A 19,477-nucleotide genomic window follows, 5' to 3' on the forward strand; every position below is an offset into this window, starting at 1 on the left:
CCCAAGAGAGAAAAAAAAATTCTATAATTCACCCTGATCAACCCTGGCTTCAGCATTTTGCATGGTTTCAACTTAGCTGCTGAGGACAACCACAGGGAAGACAAAGTAATGAGGGATGAAAGAAAAAAGTGGGATTAACTGTTTTTCACAAAAAGGGTGTATAATGTGTTTTAAAAAAGAGAACTGGGACGCAATGCCTCGCTTTGAACAATGATCTTACTTTAACAAAGCACCAGAGGGAGCTACAGGCCAATAAATGATCAGCACAGATCACTATTGATTCCATGTCCTTACCAGACTGCGAGCAGGGACCAACTGCCATGACTGGAAAGAGAATGTCCGAACTGTCATTGTCATTCAGAACTTGCAGGGTGTTCCAGCTGGACATCTGTGAGATGGAGATACTTCCCACAAGAGGTCTGAAAGATTCAAACTCATTTTTCAATAAATCGACAAAGGCTTGTTTTCCAAAAATGCAGAAATATAAGGAAAATACATTTTTTAAAACTGCGTTCATCTCTCAAAACCTACTTTTCTCTTTTAACTGTCTTCTCTCCTCACGCTTCATTCAGCACCAATGGGGATTGGAAGATACCGGATAAGTGGGAGGACGCCAATTTTAAACTTGTGGATTTTTTATATATTTATTTTCCCCCCTTTTTTTGCCAGTTGCTTAAAGTAGCTGGTTGCTTGAATTCCGGATAACACAGATTTTACTGTAACTAGCATTTGTCTTAAATCTAATTCTGACACCTATATCCAAGATCCTGTTGGACAGATCTGTCAGATAATCATACAACTTTTGATTACCCCAGGATGTTCTCCTCAGTTTTCATGGAGCAGAAATTAACACTATTTCAAAACTTAAAAATGGTACCAGTTCCCACTAATTTTTTAATTTTCTGGCAAATTACAGAACAAGCTTGGAGAACTTTGAAGCCTCGAGAATTTTTCATTCATCTTGTTAGATACCAGTTTAACATTGTCAAAGATCTTGGACTCTTTCATCAGATTCAATAATACTTCCATCAAAAAATTAAAGTTCCAATATCTGGTGCAAAAAACCAGGCTATTCATTTATCCACGCATTCTATTCATTTCTCCCTGTCCACTGGCTTAAATATTCATAGACCATCATTTTAAAAACTGGGAATTGTGTCATCTCCTGACCATGTTTCTGCACATTCCTCTCATTAAACACTTTCTTTGAATAACATTTTAATATTCTTTCCTTATGATTTTGGATTGAATTCACTTTGGACACACCTTGCTAAACTGGGACTGAAAGGGAGAGTGAAAAGCAAATTCTAAATCACAAGATATTTGATGTCTGAAACAAGCATATCCACAAGCAGACAAAGGGATGAGGAAGCAAGTATAAAGAGAGCCGAGGCAGTATAATGGATTTCAGTCGTGGAGCTTTTAAGATGAAAAAAGAAAATGAGCAAAGTACAAAGTTTGAATGCTTGCAGGTCCAAGTCATCAAAGCTGGTTTCAATAGGTAAGGAAGATAGATTTTGGTCAAGGTTGGTTTTGGGACAGGGGAAGGAGTTCATAATGCCAGCTGGTAATGCTGATAAAAGAGAGGCTGGAGATGACAAAGGCACTGCTTTCACTGGAAGATAGCTGGAGAAAAATGCTGCTCATTTTCAAATTAAATTCTGAAACAACATGAAATTCAATGACCCACACTAGTGAAACAAAAAATCAACAAAATAACTGCTTGACCATAAATCATTTCAAGGGACTATTGCAAGATGAAATAATTTTTCTTTCTGTTAAGTAATTCATGACAAATAATGCAATATATCTAAATAACATCAGTAGGCCAAACACTGGTTGAAACTTGACTTGCATAAATTGTTTTTTTTTTTTTTTTACAACATTTTTCATAAACCTGCACCCACATTCAACGAGAAATTCCAGCACAGGTTAACTTTATTGGAGGGAAATTAATGGAGTTAGAAGTTAAACTCACAGTTGCACAACACTTCAAATGTATGAACTGTCTAAACTTCAACACAAGCTGATGAGACGGAATTAATGACTAAAAAAATTATGGGGAAGGGGCATATCGTAATTGTTTTATTTTTGGAAATGTACTTGTATTCTTTATATTTGGTAGCCTTGTGTTCCCTATACAATCAATGTATTTGTGTTCTATAAAACTCAACAAAAAGATTGAAAGAGAGAAAAAACAGTTCATGCAGTTGGCTGATCTACCCCATGGTTAAATAACAGAAATAATGACTTATCCTAACAATGTCAAATGACCAGTCTGATATCACAGAGGAAGTGGGAAGATCAAGGAAGATTTTGAGTGTTTTCAATTTATATATGCGTGCATGCGTTACTAACTATGTGAAAAGAAGCATGCTCTGACTGAAAATTCAGTTAAAGTCTTTATACAAAACAATGTTATTTTTAAAAGAATCTTGAGAACTACTTAAACAATGTCATTAAAGCCTTTCACCAAAGTAATTTTTCCTCAATGGAAACATATTATTAAACCAACAAGTTCACTGGTTGTTCACTTTCCATTCAACATTCTTGATGTATGATGGAAGTGCATTCATGCGAGCATCCAGTGAATTTTAAAACAATTCACAAAAGTGAGGTGAAGCTTGAACACAATGTCATTTCAGTGACTACATTGACTAAAAGCCACAAAAACAATATATGACAGGAAAAAATATTAAAAGATTCCATTATTTTCAAATTCTTTTTCTTAAAATTCTGTATAATTGGTCATGTTGACATCAAATTGTACCAATTAAATGCCTGTTCCAGAATTCTTCCACATATCAAGATCCATTCCTTCCCTCTATTCACTTTATGCACTTCATGGATTCCAGTTCAGGGATTCCATGGTCTCATCTTTAAAATTATGAGCAATGTAGCTAAATCCAGGAATTGCACCTTCTGGTCCCTCAAAATCATTCTGCCATTGATGTCTCCAAGAACCTCAGGACTTGTTGCCTCCCATGTTCCCAAACAGCTCTTAAAATAATTCCAGATGTTTATCTTGTAAAGCAGAGATTTTCTAAACTGACAGTACAACCTGGGTTATCTCAAATATCAACAGGGGGGGGGGTGGGTGGGGGAAGAGAGAGGTGTGTGTGTGTAAAATTGCAATATTTAAACCAAAGGCAAAGCTTGAATAAGTTAAGGATTGAAGTATGATGTAATTAATTTACAGAATGTATGTGTTTTAATATTGCAAATTAAGACCTTGGCTTTTATAGTTATTTGAGGAAATCCAGTGGAATTGACAAGATGTAAAGATGAAATACTCTTCATCAAAGTTAGCTTTTCTATGATATGCCCATTGGTGTAAAACATGAAACAATAAAGCACAATAACATGCCCTGGAGTTCATTCCAACCATGATACCGATTCAAATATCCAATCAACTTGTACCTTCCAACCTCTGCCCGTTCACATACCTGTCAAAATGACAAATGATCCAATAGCATCTGCTTGTGCAACATTCACTGCCAGCATAATCCAGGGATCTCTCCCTGTGTAAAACAAACTTGCCACACAAATGGTCTTTGAACTTTCATATTTTCACCTTTAACCTTCGCCCGCTAGTCTTGGACATGTACAGAGTGGCAAAAAGATGAACATCTACTTTACCGTGATATCTGACTCTCAGGGATATTCAGTTGTTGCTTTGTTCTTGAAAAAGAAAGCAAAAATGAAAAACAGCAGTCCAAAGCTACAGATTGGCATTCCACTTCACGTGGCCTGCAGAGCACAGATCTGACAGCCAGCTGGGGGAATTCATAAAAAGCAGGAAAATCTCTTATCTAGAATAAAAGTCACGGAAATAGTAAAAAAAAGAGGTTTAAAATTGGAGCGCCTCGCTGTTTGTTCGCCAGTCACAACACACAACCAGAAAATTCATTCATCCAGTAACGAGCAATCCCCAGAGATGATGGATACCAGATGCTTTGCCGTATACTTATTTTAATAAAAACAAAACAAATATGAAAGAAAATTAGATCATTAAAACTCATCAACTTGACAAATGCTTCTTGATTGTGGCCTGGTTGCTTGACCATTAAGAGCATACTAAATCATTGATGCCCAGCAAATATAAGCACAGCCTGTACCAATCTCCTTCAGGGCTAATTGATTCAATGAGCATTCTTGTTCCCTGGTGCAGTGAAGTATCAGAGTCTGACCAATATGATGCTATAGACGTGTTTTGTTTTGGTTTTTTTTCAAGATCCCAGGTCCATTAGAAGAATTAGTAGCACAAGTACCAATGAACTGCACAAGGGATACAATAGTAAACAATGGTTATTCGACCATGAGTTGGGGTAAAATTAATGGGTCTTTTTTTTAAACCAGCAGAGCAAATGAAATGAAGAGTGAAACATGAAAGTCTGAAGACACTGATTGTCGCAAAAAACAAAATTGCTGGAGGAACTCAACCGGTCTCACTGCTGGGTTCCTCTAGCACTTCTGCGCTTTTAACTTAAATTAAATCAAGAGACTTGAGTGAAATCATTGAAAGGAGAATGCTTGTGTGGCCTTTGTCAGGTCATTGTTGTGAAAACAAAGTGCATGCAAGAAAAGTTCACTCATGCTAAAGGACCTAATGGAAGGACAGGAAAGAGATCAAACTGATGATATTATTCCTCTCCCCAGACCTCCAGTTGCTGCTCCTTTACTCATGTCCAAGACCTGCCCCACTTTTAAGAATAATTTTGTATTGGAAACTACAAGATTCATAAGTGTGTTAAGTCAAAAACAGTCTGAGAATTAAATTTACAAAAGATTTTTTTTTCTTCCCCCAAATATTAACATGAATGTATTCTGTCAAATAAAAATTACATAATACTGCCTTTTACTTTCTATGAATGTTGTGTGACATGCTTTGGTTCTCCAACATTTTAGTGTCCTGGACACAACTCCAGCATTTGCCAATTTTCTTGTTTACCAGAGAATTAAATACCTATATTGTTAGCTTACAAACATGAACAAAGCATGACTGAAAGACCCATCCAATTTTACTGTTCATGGGATTCTTGTGGAACCAAAGGTATGCATCTTTCATCTTTTTTCAATATTATGTTTTATTTCACTGAAAATATTCACATTAATTTTTGCTTGCAGGGATGGGGAGGAAAGACCATTTTATAAATAAATTCCACCTCATCAGTCAAATTCACACGCAAGTTAGTCAGGAAATTGTTTGGTATTGGTAATATTGAAGGAATAAGACCCAAATTAAAGTTGTTTACATATCAAAAGCAATTTTTAAAGAAGCTTGAGCTGTGGCAAGATAATATGTAGCAGTGATATGGAAATCAGATGTATACTTTGGTATGGAGCGTTGAAATGCAGAAATGCACAGTTGTATTCCTTAAAGACGCTTATAATTTGAGAAATAGGTATGACGTATTTTTGAAAATTTGGCACCAGTACTTAAGAATTGAAGGGATGAATCCTTTGGTCCCAAACTTCATTAACATCCTTGAAATAATATTAAAAGTTATTAATGATTAATTCCGTGCGGTAAGGTGGGGGGAGGGAAAAGAGGGAACTTCCGGCAACCAGGTTTCTACTCTATTTATTGCTTTTCCTTTACTTTATTCTTTTTATTTCTTTTTGTGTCTTTTATTCTTTCTTCCTCTTTCTATTAGGGTTAGTTTAGTGGGGGGAGGAGAGGTTGGGATTTATATCATCATGTAATAGATTTGACACTTGCTTTTGATTGTTCTAATTTGTACCTGGGTAATATTCCATGCATGGAAAAAAAATGAAGTAAAATTTTCCAAAAAAAAAGAAAAATGTTTGGCAATTTTTCTGGACTCCAGTTGGCAGAGGAAATGTACAATCTTTACTCAAAGATGACTTGTCAATTTTGTTTTGAAAAGAAAATCAGAATTAATTGGAACTGGCAAATTTTAAAATGACTCACTGTTCAGAAAGTCTGTCCTCCTCATTCTCTTTACTTTGATCCGTGCTCTCCTCGTCCATGTCTTCATCATCAATACTTTTCATATCGAGTTTCTCGTGGCCAGCATCACCGTTTATGCAAACATCCGCAGTTTTCAAGATATTGTTGCCAAATTCCTCTCCATTAAAATCTGGCTTTCTGTCCAAATTTGGACCCAGCACAGCCAAAATCACTGTTGAAGAAATAGACGACGATTTTTCTGAATTTTCTTCTGAACTTTCTATTGTGAAATCGGAATATTTCCCTCGCTCAGAGCACTGGTCCTCCTCTTCATGGTCGTCATCAAATGAAATGATATTTGGCACTATTTTCTTTTTCTTCTTTTCTCTCTTATTTTTTCCATCTAGCAGTGGAAAAGAAAGCAATCATTTATTGGCTTATTTTGCCAGCTCAATTTGATGAGTTAGTTTAAAAAACTGATTAGTTTAATTTTTATTTGAAAAGGCTAAGATCTGATTGCTGTAACAACGCAATTACCAAGACGATTGCAAGAATCTGTGTCCCCGATGCCACGTCTTTCATCAGTTGCTTGGTTTTCCTGGCAGCATTATTCTCAGGAAAACCAAGCCACATAGTTCCACTCTGCACCCAGGCATCCTGACACGGTCTGTTGGGTGAAAGGATTTCAGGTCGCATTGAAGGAAGACCCACACAGAAACATCACTGACATGACACTCTGGCAGCTAAGAGTTGTCTATCATTTTAGTAGTTCTGCACCAACTCTGCTGTTGAAGGATGTGAAAAGTTATTAAAATTTGCACATTATTAATAAAAAAGGAATCATGTTGATTTTAATTTGTTAATCATAAAAACACACTTAAAATATTGATATTGAAGGAATAAGACCCAAATTAAAGTTCTTTACATATCAAAAGCAATTTTTAAAGAAGCTTGAGCTGTGGCAAGATAATGTGTATCAGTGATATGGAAATCAGATGTATACATTGGAATGAAGAAATGCACAGCCATGTTCCTTAAAGACACATAATTTGAGAAATAGGTATGACGTATGACCCCATTGCCTCCAAAGTATTTGCCTTCTCACTCGCAGTAAAAAAAAACACTGGACCATCATCTGGCACAGGTTCCTCAACATGATCTCCCAGAATTATTCAGGAGAATCCTGAATAGACCGTCCAACCATCAGATTCCATTATGAATTCAGAAGCAAAGCAAAAATTGTGTCAGTAAAGATTCATCACAAAGCCCCAACACTCCTTCATACATTCAAATTTGAGACTTACTTCACAGCTCTTTGTTTCCACAAGATAATTATGTAACTTTGTATTTTCTTCCTATGGTGATTTTTACATTTTCCATGAGCTGCTCTTGAATATTTTGCCCATGATCAGATCATAAAGCAAGTTGTGAAACCCAGATTTGGCAGGTTGCTCGCTAGCGCAAACTCGCAGGCTAGTGGAGGACTCAAAAGTTGAACCTATTGGCCAAAGTAAGCAACTGCTTCAGCAGAAATGTGGCCAAATGTACTTAGAAAGCCTGAGGTAACCACTTCTGAAGCAAAGCCATGTTGTTCAAGGAGATAACTACAAGTTTACTTTAACGTCCATATTTTCATAAAGATCTTAAGGAAAGAGAGGCAGAGAACTCAAAAAAATAATTTTAAATACACATAACAAGTTTTTTTTTATATATATTTCTGCATTATTTCAGTAAATGTCTCATTCATTTGAAAAAAATCTGCTCAATTACTGTTGTTCCACAAATATACATTAAATGGCTAAGATCACAAGCTAACTTATAAATTCAAGTTGGTAAATAAATAAGAAGGGGAGGATGGAATTCTGAAGAAAACTATCTGCAGAAAAGTAAAAATTTTTTTTAAATTAACTGTTGAATCACAGAAGAAAACTAGGTTATACTTAACTCAAGATTTACAAAGCATCTTTGAACATGTGTTTTACGGAAGCATTCTTAACTGACAAGAGACAAGGGATAAATTTTACCTTGTATATTTTTGGCTCCAGAAAGCTCACAGCAAAAAAAAAAATCATGTTTTCTTGGACAAAGCATCAAAAACATTGTATCAGATATAGAAGCACAAGTAGGCCTCTTGATCCTGCTGCAGTATTCTATACAATTGTGGCTGATCTTTTACCTCAAAACCACTTTCTTACAGTAACCCCGATTCTGTAATTTACCATAATATCCAAAAAACTGTCAAACTTCTCCACACACTCAGCAATTGGAGAGAGAATTCTAAAGGTTTGTCAGCTTATGGGTGGAGAAAATTTTAATCTCAGCCCAAAATAGCTTGATCCTTTATTTCACAGGACAGCCAGGAAAGCATCACCTCACATCTATCCCATCAAGTTCATAATTACTGTGTGTGATTCAATGGACTCCTCCTTTTCCTCTGCACTCCAAAGACCATTAGCCCATAATCGCCTTTTGCAACAGAACCCAATCCCATAAATCAATCTGGTCATCCTTCCATCACAAGCAGAAAGACATTATCCATCTCTTCCAGCACTGTGGACCAATGTAATTCCAGTTGGATGGCCTGACTCAAATCCTCTTGCAACAGGGACCAACATATTGTTTTTTTGTCTTTCTACTTGGTTGAGGTACCTGCACTTTAAATTTCAATAATAAGATCAATGCCAATTTCATGTTGGTTCAATTCAGTAATGCTGCTCCTTCTAACAACGTGCCATTTGTTCAAGGCCTTCTCCAGGACCTGAACTATAACTCTCAATTTGAGGTCAACTAATGTTGCTTTGAATGAATGCTCCATTGAAGGAACTGTTGCTGTATCTTCAGAACAGGACATTAAATTTTGGCCCTGTCAGCCTTTCTCAAATGGTTTTTAAATATTTCATAGTATAATTTGCAAAACAAAGGAGTATTGAATACATGGCAAACACTTGTTTTGTACCACTAAACAACAATAAAAAAAATAAATATGTTGGCCAATGTCATGGACAGAATCACTGCTTCATTGATCAATTTATTAACATACTGCCAGATGGCATTAACATCGACTTCTCCAATTTCTGCTTCTCTACTCTCCATTCTTCTCCCTTCCTTTTGTCTCTTTTTTCTTCCACCCCTTTCCCTCTCCATTCACAGGGCACTCCCTCCCTTATCCACCCATTACCTCCCCCCCCCCCCCACAGTTTGTTCCTGTGCCTGCCCACATTGTGTCCATACGTTGATGAAGGGCTCAAAGCTGAAGCGTATCTTTATCTTTGCTCTGTTAAGTACACTGTTTGACCTGATGATTTTCTCCAATATTGTGTTTTTAATTCAACCACAGTGTCTGCAGTTTTACTCCTAAACATACTTAAAATTACTTGTTGGGACACAGACATTCTGAATTACTTGTGGGATCAAGGGAATTATACTGCACAGCAAAAATACAATTAAATCCACATGATGTTTAAGATGTCCCCCTCCCCTCAAATAATATCTAATTCAAATTCAATTGTAAATTTATGGCCAACTAACATTTTGCGTATTTTAATCATAATGTGGCTTACCTTGGTTTACTGTTTTTGATAGAACTGGCAGTTGGTCAGATTCAAGCTCGGGTTTCATGAAACTTGGCACAGCAGAAACTGTTGAGATTTCCTTTAGAAGGGTGCTGACTCCCTGGGTAGATTCCTTCAAGAGGCATGTGACATTTTGTGTCGATTCCTTCAACAAGTTTGCAACTGCAGACACAGGCTTATTGGGTCCATTCAAATCCTGGTTATCAATGTTGATTGCAAAGAGGATGGGATTTAACCCTTTAAATGAAATTAGCAGAATTACAAAATTAATTTCCTTTTGGGTTTAACTAATTCTTTTTCTAGGAACCAGCACTTTCAGTATAAATCATTATCCAACTTTCTGTATTTTTGGACCAATTTTTCCAGGTCAAATTTGGGTGGGGGGGGGGTGTGTAGGTCAACTTTTACACAGGTCATTCTTTTGATCACAGTAATTACCTCCATTGTTCAAGGCACCGGGAGCTCGGATGTCCAGGGTCATGTGGTAAATTCACACTCGAGGGGCCAGGAGCTTGGATGGGCAGGTGGCCAGGGTCGAGGAGAGATTCTGTGGCCAGATCATCAGGCACTCTGGTGGACAGGCGGCCAAGAGGAGGATCCACAGTCAATGCGTCGGGAGCTCTGGTGAGCAGGTGGCTGGGGTGAGGATCTGATGTCGGGGTGGCGGGAGATCAGATGGAAGAGCAGTTGGGGTCAAAAATAGGTGGCCGGGGGTGGGGAATACTTTTACATGGATCATACAGAAAATGCTATTTTGGGGCCAAAAAGCTGGGGCAGAAATAGGGCTAGATCGGGTATTACGTGAGACCAAAGATTATCAGAGTATTTCCGGTATGATTCATGGTAAGGACTGTCGTTCTTTTCATCCAATGAGGGCACTTGCTGTGCAGATTCAGTACTGAACATGATGAACAAACATTCTCTGCCCTTTTGCAACTAAGTTTAACACCAACAGAGATACTGGTGGAGAAAAGATTCACTGTTCAAATCAGAAATATACTAAGTGCAGGCATCTCCCCTCTTGGAAGCTTCTCTTTCCTAATTAACTAATTTTTTTAATGCATCAGATTTAAATTTCCCCAAATAAAAATCTTAACCTTTCCAGTCTGAATGGGAATGCACACTGGAAATGCTGATCTTATTTTTCAAAGCAAACTAAATTTTAACATTAATAAAGCAGAAAAATAAGAATTTTCCTCTTATTTTAACCTTGAAGAGCATGCAACATGTTAGAAATGTCATGTGCTTGTGGAAGATGATTTGTGGTTGCATCATCGATGGGGAGAGGTCAATTCTCTCGTGCATCTGCACTTGAATGACATTGACAGCACAGCTATGGATCTGCTGCCTCACACCGCCAGCAACCCAAGTTCAATTGGCCTTTGGTGTTGGATGTGTGGAATTTTCACATTCCCACAGTGACCACAGATTTCCTCCAGGCCCTTCAGTTTGGGTGCACATCCCAAAGAATTGTGGGCTGTTCGGTCAACTGTCCACTGTAAATTGCTGCTGATGCATTGAGTGGTAGATTCTGGAGGAGTTGATAGTAATGTGGGGGAGAACATGAAAAGGGTCAGTGTCAAATTCATCTAAAAATGGACACATGAAGATCACTGGGCCCAAGAGCCTGTCTTCACGCTCATTTCTCCATGACAACGATGGCCATCAACTAAACTAGACAATAAAGGAAATCCAGGAACTGCAGAGCTTTTAGATCAAAATCAATTATAGACCGTAAAAGTTAAAATATTTTTCCTCATTCAGCAGGAATTTATCTATGAATAATTAAAAGATTAAAAACACAGGGAGCAAAACAGGAGGAAGTAGAAACAGGAGTGCCCTTTGAGTCTGTCCTGTCACAACCTATGATCACGGCTGATTTGTTCCAGGCCTCATTTCCTCTTCTGTGCCAGTTCCCCACAGCCCTGAATAAACAACACTGCAAAAATGCAGATTATGATACGAGTTTGCAAGATAAATAATAGGTTGTATTTATGTATGAGGTAGCAAAAACAATCAAAACAGAAAGCTTCAAGCTTTAAATACATACCTGATATTTTAACTAAAAACTGACAACATAATAGTATAATTTTTCTGAAGTCTGAATCATATCCAAGAAAATCTACCCAGGGCATCAAAAGCATGTTCGATCAGCACCCCTACTTGCAGTCTTCACCAACTGGACATGTCAAGGTTCCTACTGAATGAATTGTATTTGCCAACTGTCAGAATTCCCTGCTCTAATGTTTCTAGCTCCATTTCGCTTTCACCAACAGAAGTCAGGATTGAATTGGAGGCTCCAACTTTGCCCATCTCCAGTAAAACCCCTGGTATCTCGCACCTATGGTTGCTTGAGATTGTGATGTGTGAATGGCAAACTGCAGGGTGTGCAAATTTAAACCATTTTTCTTTAACCTATTTATTTTCTGGTTGCTTGAATTATGGAGAACAGGGTTTTGTATTGTACAAGATTGTCCCAGCAGCTTTCAGCCTTCATGGTCATGGGCATTCAGCCAACCCCTGTTCTGACCAGAAAAGAAGCAACTTGCGAGCAACCAAACTTCCAACAATAATAACCAAGGTCATAAGCTTTCAGAGGACAGATTATCATATCATAATTATGCCATTCAAGTATCCATCAATTCACTCTCCATCATTTCAACAGTATTCTCAATTACTGAACACAATAAATTGTTTCACTGACAGAATCAGACATTGAAGAATTCTTCTCAAAATTTGGTTGTGTGCTTAGAATAAAATAGATTATTTTTCTGTTTGAGCTTTCTTTTGACAATATCACAATGAATGTTGGAATGCCTCAATAGAATTAAGATTTAATGTGGGCAAGCAACTTCTCCACCATGCCACTGTAAAAATTTCAAGAAATTTAAAACTAGTTTCTGAATCTGTACAATCTCTTTGGTTGCTGCAAGATTAGGTTCTTTTTCCAAACATCATGGCTAAGTTTGCACTTCAGTCAGGAAAAGGTCTCTGATCTAATCATTCCACAAGCAACCGTGGAATTAAGTTAAAGGTGATAGTCACGTTGTTGAGCACTGGAACATTTCTTAATCATTTCACTGCACCATTATCTGAATCAAGAAAGTGCACAGACTGCATAATGTGGTGAAGTAGTTTCTCATGCTACAGCAGAGGTAAATCATTTCATCCAAGCCTAATCAAATGCATGCCCATTGCCACATAATTAATTCAACAATGTAATGGGAAAAATTGCTTCACAGAGTAATACAGTAAAATGGGAGCAAATATTCAGCCAGTGGAGTGCTTTGCTCATAGCAGCTGTTTGAATAAAGTTGTGTTTTGAATAAAATGGTGTCTCCCAGGATGAAGAGCTGGTTGATGTTGCTCACTGTTGGGATAGGTGTCTCCTTATCCCTGCTTAGTAAGAGATCCCCCAGTCAGAGATTTTATCTGGAAACTTGGGGGAAGGTGGTTCAATTATCTATAATAGAATTGTTTGTCTTTTGGGCGATTCTCTGGAGATGGGAGGAATCTGAAGACGCAGATTCTTTCAAAGAATGTTTAGTCTAAGTACAGTATAGTATTTTTGTCTTTTGAACTGTTGATTCTTAATACAGATGTACAAGTTAGGCACTGCAAGAGTAAGATTCAAGCAACCAGAAAATACACTTATCCAGCATCTACCAATCCCCATAGGTGCCAGATACCAGAAGTTTTACTGCATAATAATTTCTATTAAACCCAAATGCTGGTTGAAGTTATGTTGACTACATCCACAGGAACAGAGATTCACATTCTCATTGCTCACCAGCCTTCATTAAAATTCCAGCCCAACAATGCAAGAAATAAACCTCACTGCAACCAAACTCTTATTGAATGTTTCACAGCTGTCCAAACAGAAACAGTTCAGCAATGAAGCAGAAAATAATCTCTTGCTTTTATTCCACAAACTTATATTCTCGACTAATGTAAAACTTTAGACTCAACCCAACAAGGTATACCGTAGAGCTCATGTCCCACTGGAGTTTGTGCAAACATTTATTTCTGCAAGACACATGCAATGGTTTACTTTTTAAATGAAAATTCAGTCAAATTGCAAAACATGAGAATAAACACCTCAAAATCAATCTTTGAACATCATAGAATGGATCAGAATTTAATCTATTCAGATACCTTTGGCAATGGCCTCAATCTTAAGGCAAAACCCAGCTACACAAACTGGCTGTTTTTGTGAAACCACTGTCAATTTTTCCACATTAGAACTCATGAACACCATTTTCAGCATCTCCACTCTCGAAATCCTTCGGCAACCCTAATCATCTCCATAAACAAATTCTGCATTCTCTTGTGTGGGGCTAAATTATGGACAAAGCAAAAATGGGTAGAATTAGTTCACAAATAATTCTAATCGATGTAATGGGAAGTGAATGAAAGCTTCAGGAAACACATGCCCCCATGAAAACTCGTGATGAATCCCACATCGGTGTTTTAAATTCCTGTCAATATTTGGATGATTTCAAGGAGCATTTTTCACAACCATTCTGCAGCCACTGTAAACATTTTCATATTCAATTTTGGGAACCTGCACAAAACCAGATGCACTACATGTTGAGCCATTTTCCATTACTGCATAAATATCAGGACAAAAATATTTTAAGCCCAAGTATTGGAAATGGAAATTGTTTTTGAGATAACAATTTTGCATCCCACCTGCTGCCATGGTAGGAAGCATGCTTGCACGCTCTTCATCCATCATAAAGGACCAATCTTCATAGAAGACACTGAAACATAAGGTTGAAAACGAGATTCATTTATGTTCCCAAAACATGGCAAGTCAGTCTGTATGATAAAAGAATCTGTTCTCAGCATCTTTTCAAACTTCACCTGAAACATTCCGATTCCCCTGACTACTTAAAAAGCAATACTATTCCATTGATAAACAAGTGAAAAATGCTCATCCCTTGAACTGAAACATTACCCAAGACATCATAATAATAAAATGGCAACTTTTGAGAAATTCAAAATTTCTTGATATCGTTGTTAATGAATGAGCTTCATTCCCTGTCTGAAATTATTTCTGTCTGATTAACGTAGATATTATACAAGTGCAAGATAATGAATTTCCTGAAAATAGCTCAATCATATTAATCAATACATGTCCTACATTCAAAACACCACACAAAAATACATCAGTGGCTGTCTTGCATGCCATGCTGCCAAATAGACGGACGGAACTTTCAACCTCTGATCTTTATCAGAGTACGAACTGACGTATGAGTGAGGAGGTGGAAAGTTATAAAAATCAAGCTGGTTTTATCAAGACAATGAAAGAATAGGAAGAGGATTGACAAAGATTCGAAACCTCCCATTCAGAGTGAACAGATATAAAATGGAAGTGTATGTGTAACAGAATATAGATATGTTTTTGGGAGATAAATTTGGGCATGGTTTTTATTTAGTTTAGGTCACATACAAACACTTCAAAACTGATCTTATTTAAAATACTGGAGCTCTGCTAATGCTAGACATGTCAGGGCCTCAGAGCTTTTGCAAGAGCTTTGGAGAGTGCCCAAGACTTCACTAATGGATTGTTGTTTACTAAAAGGCAACAGATGAAAGAGCTTGTGAGAGCCGCAGACAGTCTGGAGGAGAACTTGCTGTCCTAAGAGGGTCATGTGGTTTTGCAAGGAGAGAGATATTTACAGTAAGCAGAAGCAAAAGGAACTGGAACAGGACAAACTGGCAAGCTTTTGGAAAAGCCCATCTGGAGTTCTTAGTTCAGCCTGGTCAAAGCCCTTGTGGTCCATGCAAGAGGAGAGGACCACCTGTCTAATGTTTCACTTGGAATAAGAGAAACAAAAAGGCACTCTGTGGTGACCTGAAAGAGGTTATCATCTGGAGAACCCTGAGGGGGCAAGTTTCATCAGCAAGATACTGAAGTGGCTGATGGAAGTAAATCAGTTGTGGGTGTCCTGGAACAACAAATCTCTCTGAAAACCAACAAGAACCTTTTTGATTGGTAACCATTTGTCTTTCAAGCACCAAAGCCTGATGAACTTTATAAATGTTAAATTCTGTGCATAGTCCAAGAATTGCCTGCAACCAGTGAACTTAGAGGAATAAGAAGTGAGATTGGACTGTGAACCAAAGAACTTTTCTGAACTTACACACATGCATTACATAAACGTGCACTTAGATTTAGAAGGGGGTTAAGTTAGGTTAGTTAAGTTAATAGTGATAAGTTAAAGTGTGATTCTGTTTTCATGTTTAAAAAAAATTAAAAGCAACTTTTGTTTAAGTAACCATTTGTCTTGGTAAATATCTATTGCTGCTGGGTTTTGGGGTCCTCTGGGTTCATAACACATGCTCTGAAGGAAATCTTTCCCATAGGTACAGAATAGTAGATCAGAGACATCAAAAGAATTACCCTGAGCATTTGATTTCTGACACCAGACTCCGAGAACACACTATTCTGGGTAGTTTGATGGGAAGAAGTTATCAAACAAACAGACAAAAATATTAAAAGATATCCTCAGAGAAGTCTGAAATGCAATATTCCCAACTCCTGAGAATCTTGAGCCACTCAAATTGGAGAAGGAACATTCAGAATTGCATTAATGATCTCAAGAACACGCATTTGGAGCATATAGAAGCCCTCCACAAGTAGTAGAAGGAACATATGACGTCACAAACTACAGTATCCAATCACTTGCTCAACTGAATCTCTATTTGAAATGAATCTGCATTTTCCATAATGGCTGTTATATAGAGAATTTAGGTTAAAATGACTTAAGTTAAAATGTGATGATTAATCATAAACAGGGAAGCCAGAACGGACAGGGAGTTTACTAGCAGTCAAGGACAAAAGGATCTGCTGAATATGTTTTTTTAAACCTATCTTTTCATGGTCATAGTGAGAGACATGCAGGAGACAAAGGATTGATAAGAAGGGTGAGAAACAGAATTTAGTGTATGTAGAGTTCACAGCGTACGTAACGAACGTGATAATTAAAAATGCAGTTATACTTAGAATGCTTTTGTAATACTAACCAATTAAAACAGTATTAATAAGAAGGGGAAGGGCAAATAATAAGGGTATAAAAAATCAATGCACTGTATGTATCGGGGCTTAACTGGTAAGAAACCAGTTGAGTCCAACTCTGCAGACTTGTAAATAAAGCTTGTCATGTCATCAGTTTTAAAGAGACTCATGTGTGAGAAGTTTTATTTCTGACAATGGCATCAACCACTAACCCAAAAATCAAAAGTGGAAGCTAGTTACTCAACCTTGAAGCACTGCCAAAGATAACAGATGAGAGACCCTTAATAACGGAGTGAAGAAAAGTAAAGCACATGAACATGCATCTTCTTCATATTGCTTCTGTTATCTGATTAAAATACAGTAAGCTTGATGAGCATGTATATTCATTTGTTTCTGCTCCCATTTATTGAAGGAAAACCCTTGTCAGAAAATTCTTTCAATATCATCTACCTAAACTTGTTGCCCACCATGTCTGTTCAATGACCAAAATACAGAATTCAACAAGTTGCCCTCTATATTTGAGTGTCCTGGCCTCAAGGGCAGAACATGAAGCTCCACCCCAGAATGCCTCAGGAGCATGTTGCTGTGAAAGGCCTTTGACTTGTATTTTAACGTCTTTAGCCACTGGAAATAGAGAAAAAGATTAATTTAGAACAAATAAATATTAAGAAAAAGTGGAAATATGTTTAATTGGAATACTTTAAATTATGTTAAAATTAAGATAAAATTAAAAACTAAACAAACCTCCTTAGTTTGCCTAATTTTATGGATGGGGCTATCACTGAGGACTTCTCAATGTTGTTTGCTACACATCAACTCCTACCCAAGTGTCACAATGTCATATTTCCAGGAAGCATAGACTGCCATATTCTCTGAACAATAGCATAAGTAATTGAACATTGTGCAATCTGAAAATCTTCAATTTGATGGCTCTACAGTGAAAGCAGCTGAAGATAGGTGTTCTGAGCCCAAATGAGTCCAACAAATCAAGATTCAACCCATTCACTCAACTTCACCCTTGAATTCTGAGGCAAGACCATTTTAAGCTGAAGGTCACAGGGAATGATCCACAAGAAACTGTTGTTCCTACCAAACTCCAATCAGAAAATATTTTAATCATGGAGAGAGCAAAATGGTCAACCTTCTCATTCAGTTCAACAAAAATCCAAATAACCTGACAAAGATTACCCAAATTAAAGAAAAAAAAAATCTCATCGTGCAACCAAGAAAGATTCTCCATTACCTTAGCTGGTTTATATCACCAAGAAGCATATGCATATATCTTTCGAGAGAATGCTCATTCAGTGCCGAGCGGAGCCAAGCTCTGCCCCGACCTACATCTGTAGTAATGTTCTTTAAAGAGTAGTACCGCTGTAGTTCATGTTTGTTCAAATGTTCTTTCACATAATACCAAAAAACAGGCTCTGAAAAGTAAAAAGATGCAACATTAATTAATTGAGTTATGAAAATTAAGTTAGTTGCATATGTCTACACTGTAAGTGGGCGTTCACTTCTTCAATGAGAATGCAAATGGTAGTCACTAAAATTCAGCACTTATCAATCTTTCCAGGCATTGCAGTTGAAATGTGCAAACAACATCCATGACATCAAGTTCTTCTGTTTCAGTTAAGGAGCCAAGCGTCAAATGCACAACTAACAATTTTGCCTTCATTTTTTTGAAAGCTTGTTAAATATTAAGCAAAATACATTGGACCTAGTAGTTAATCAAAAATGATTAAATACTATTACTGAGCATAATTTTGATATGCTTCAGTTATACATAATTAAATATAGTACATTTTGCCTTCCTGCCACTACAGAATTATGAAGTCAAGACAGGGAACAGATATTAATTCTGGTGATAACGATTTCTATTTCACTCGCCAGAGTCCACGAAGAGTACATTTTTTAAAAAATTTCCTCAAGTATGACTGAGCCATAGAAATTAAAAAGTCCCACGTTCTTGATTTGGACTGAGTGAGGTCATCAAATGCAGTGGAAATGGTGCCAATGCCCTCGTGTTTCTTCAAAATGTACAAATGTCCCTTGCTCTTGAAGGTCATTTCGTGACCTGTAGTTGAATGTCAATTGATGGCAGTCTTGCCCAAGCACGGAAGAAAAACCTAACACTGACATTTGAACAATAGCTATCCGATCAGGCCACAAAAGTAATTGTCTGAGAATTGAGACAAATGGAAAAAAGAAATTCAACCAAGGAAAACAAGTTAAATTATTGGAGAACTATCATTCTCAAGTGTGTAAATTCTTCAGTACGACTGACTGGTTGTCGATTTTCATCTACCCAGTTCCATAAATTTTCTACAAATGCCGGAAACCACTAAATCATTATGTTGTACTCAAGAGCGTTTTAGAGCAACCATTTTCAACCTTAGGACTCTGCTCCAAGTTTATGGGCTCCCCTTCCCCATGAAGTAGTCAAGTTTAGTTGTTTCTTAGTACTTCTATGGACTACGTTTTAAAAAAAAAACATTTTACGATCTCAGTCTGTGCCCCCCCCCTAAATGAGGTGTGGCCCCCGGGGAGGCTGTATGACCTCGTTGGGAATAACCAATTTAAATTATTTCCAATTATTTAGGAGAAATACAGTCATCAAGAATTTGTGAAAATGAATTGCATTGTCAGACAAATTTACAGCAATACTTTTACGTTGCCTTTCTACTAAAGTCAAGGCACAAGTGACTCACACTATGATTTATTACATTCCAAAGTTGTCCTGAAGCTCCTTGCGAACCTCGCCCGATAAATGAAGAGCAAAAGTCATTATGCATTTTATTGGTTGGATTCACACTGCTTTGAATGTCAATTCAATGAATCAAAGTGTTGCTGCGAACTTGACACCATCATTGTCGATTATTCAGGATTTTCTTAATCTTACACAAAGATGCCTTCGGGCTGAGTTTTGTCGACATGTTTAGCGAAATGAAAAAATAATTGACTTTCAAACAA

The 19,477-nt window shown here is 37.2% G+C and overlaps 1 protein-coding gene across 2 annotated transcripts in view; it reads right to left on the bottom strand.

Moving 5' to 3' along the window:
- The window catches only part of snx29 (sorting nexin 29), a 354,925-nt gene that overhangs the window by 309,065 nt on the left and 26,383 nt on the right, over positions 1-19,477 (bottom strand). For both annotated transcript variants that reach the window (XM_069905804.1, XM_069905805.1), the window contains exons 5-9: positions 17,754-17,934; positions 14,179-14,249; positions 9,475-9,723; positions 5,936-6,317; positions 295-419 (exon numbers count right to left, since the gene is read on the bottom strand). In XM_069905804.1, the coding sequence (XP_069761905.1) occupies positions 295-419; positions 5,936-6,317; positions 9,475-9,723; positions 14,179-14,249; positions 17,754-17,934 (1,008 nt within the window). The remainder of the gene's footprint in view (positions 1-294; positions 420-5,935; positions 6,318-9,474; positions 9,724-14,178; positions 14,250-17,753; positions 17,935-19,477) is intronic.

Source organism: Narcine bancroftii, chromosome 12, assembly GCF_036971445.1.
Source record: "Narcine bancroftii isolate sNarBan1 chromosome 12, sNarBan1.hap1, whole genome shotgun sequence".
In the NCBI taxonomy this organism is placed as follows: domain Eukaryota; kingdom Metazoa; phylum Chordata; class Chondrichthyes; order Torpediniformes; family Narcinidae; genus Narcine; species Narcine bancroftii.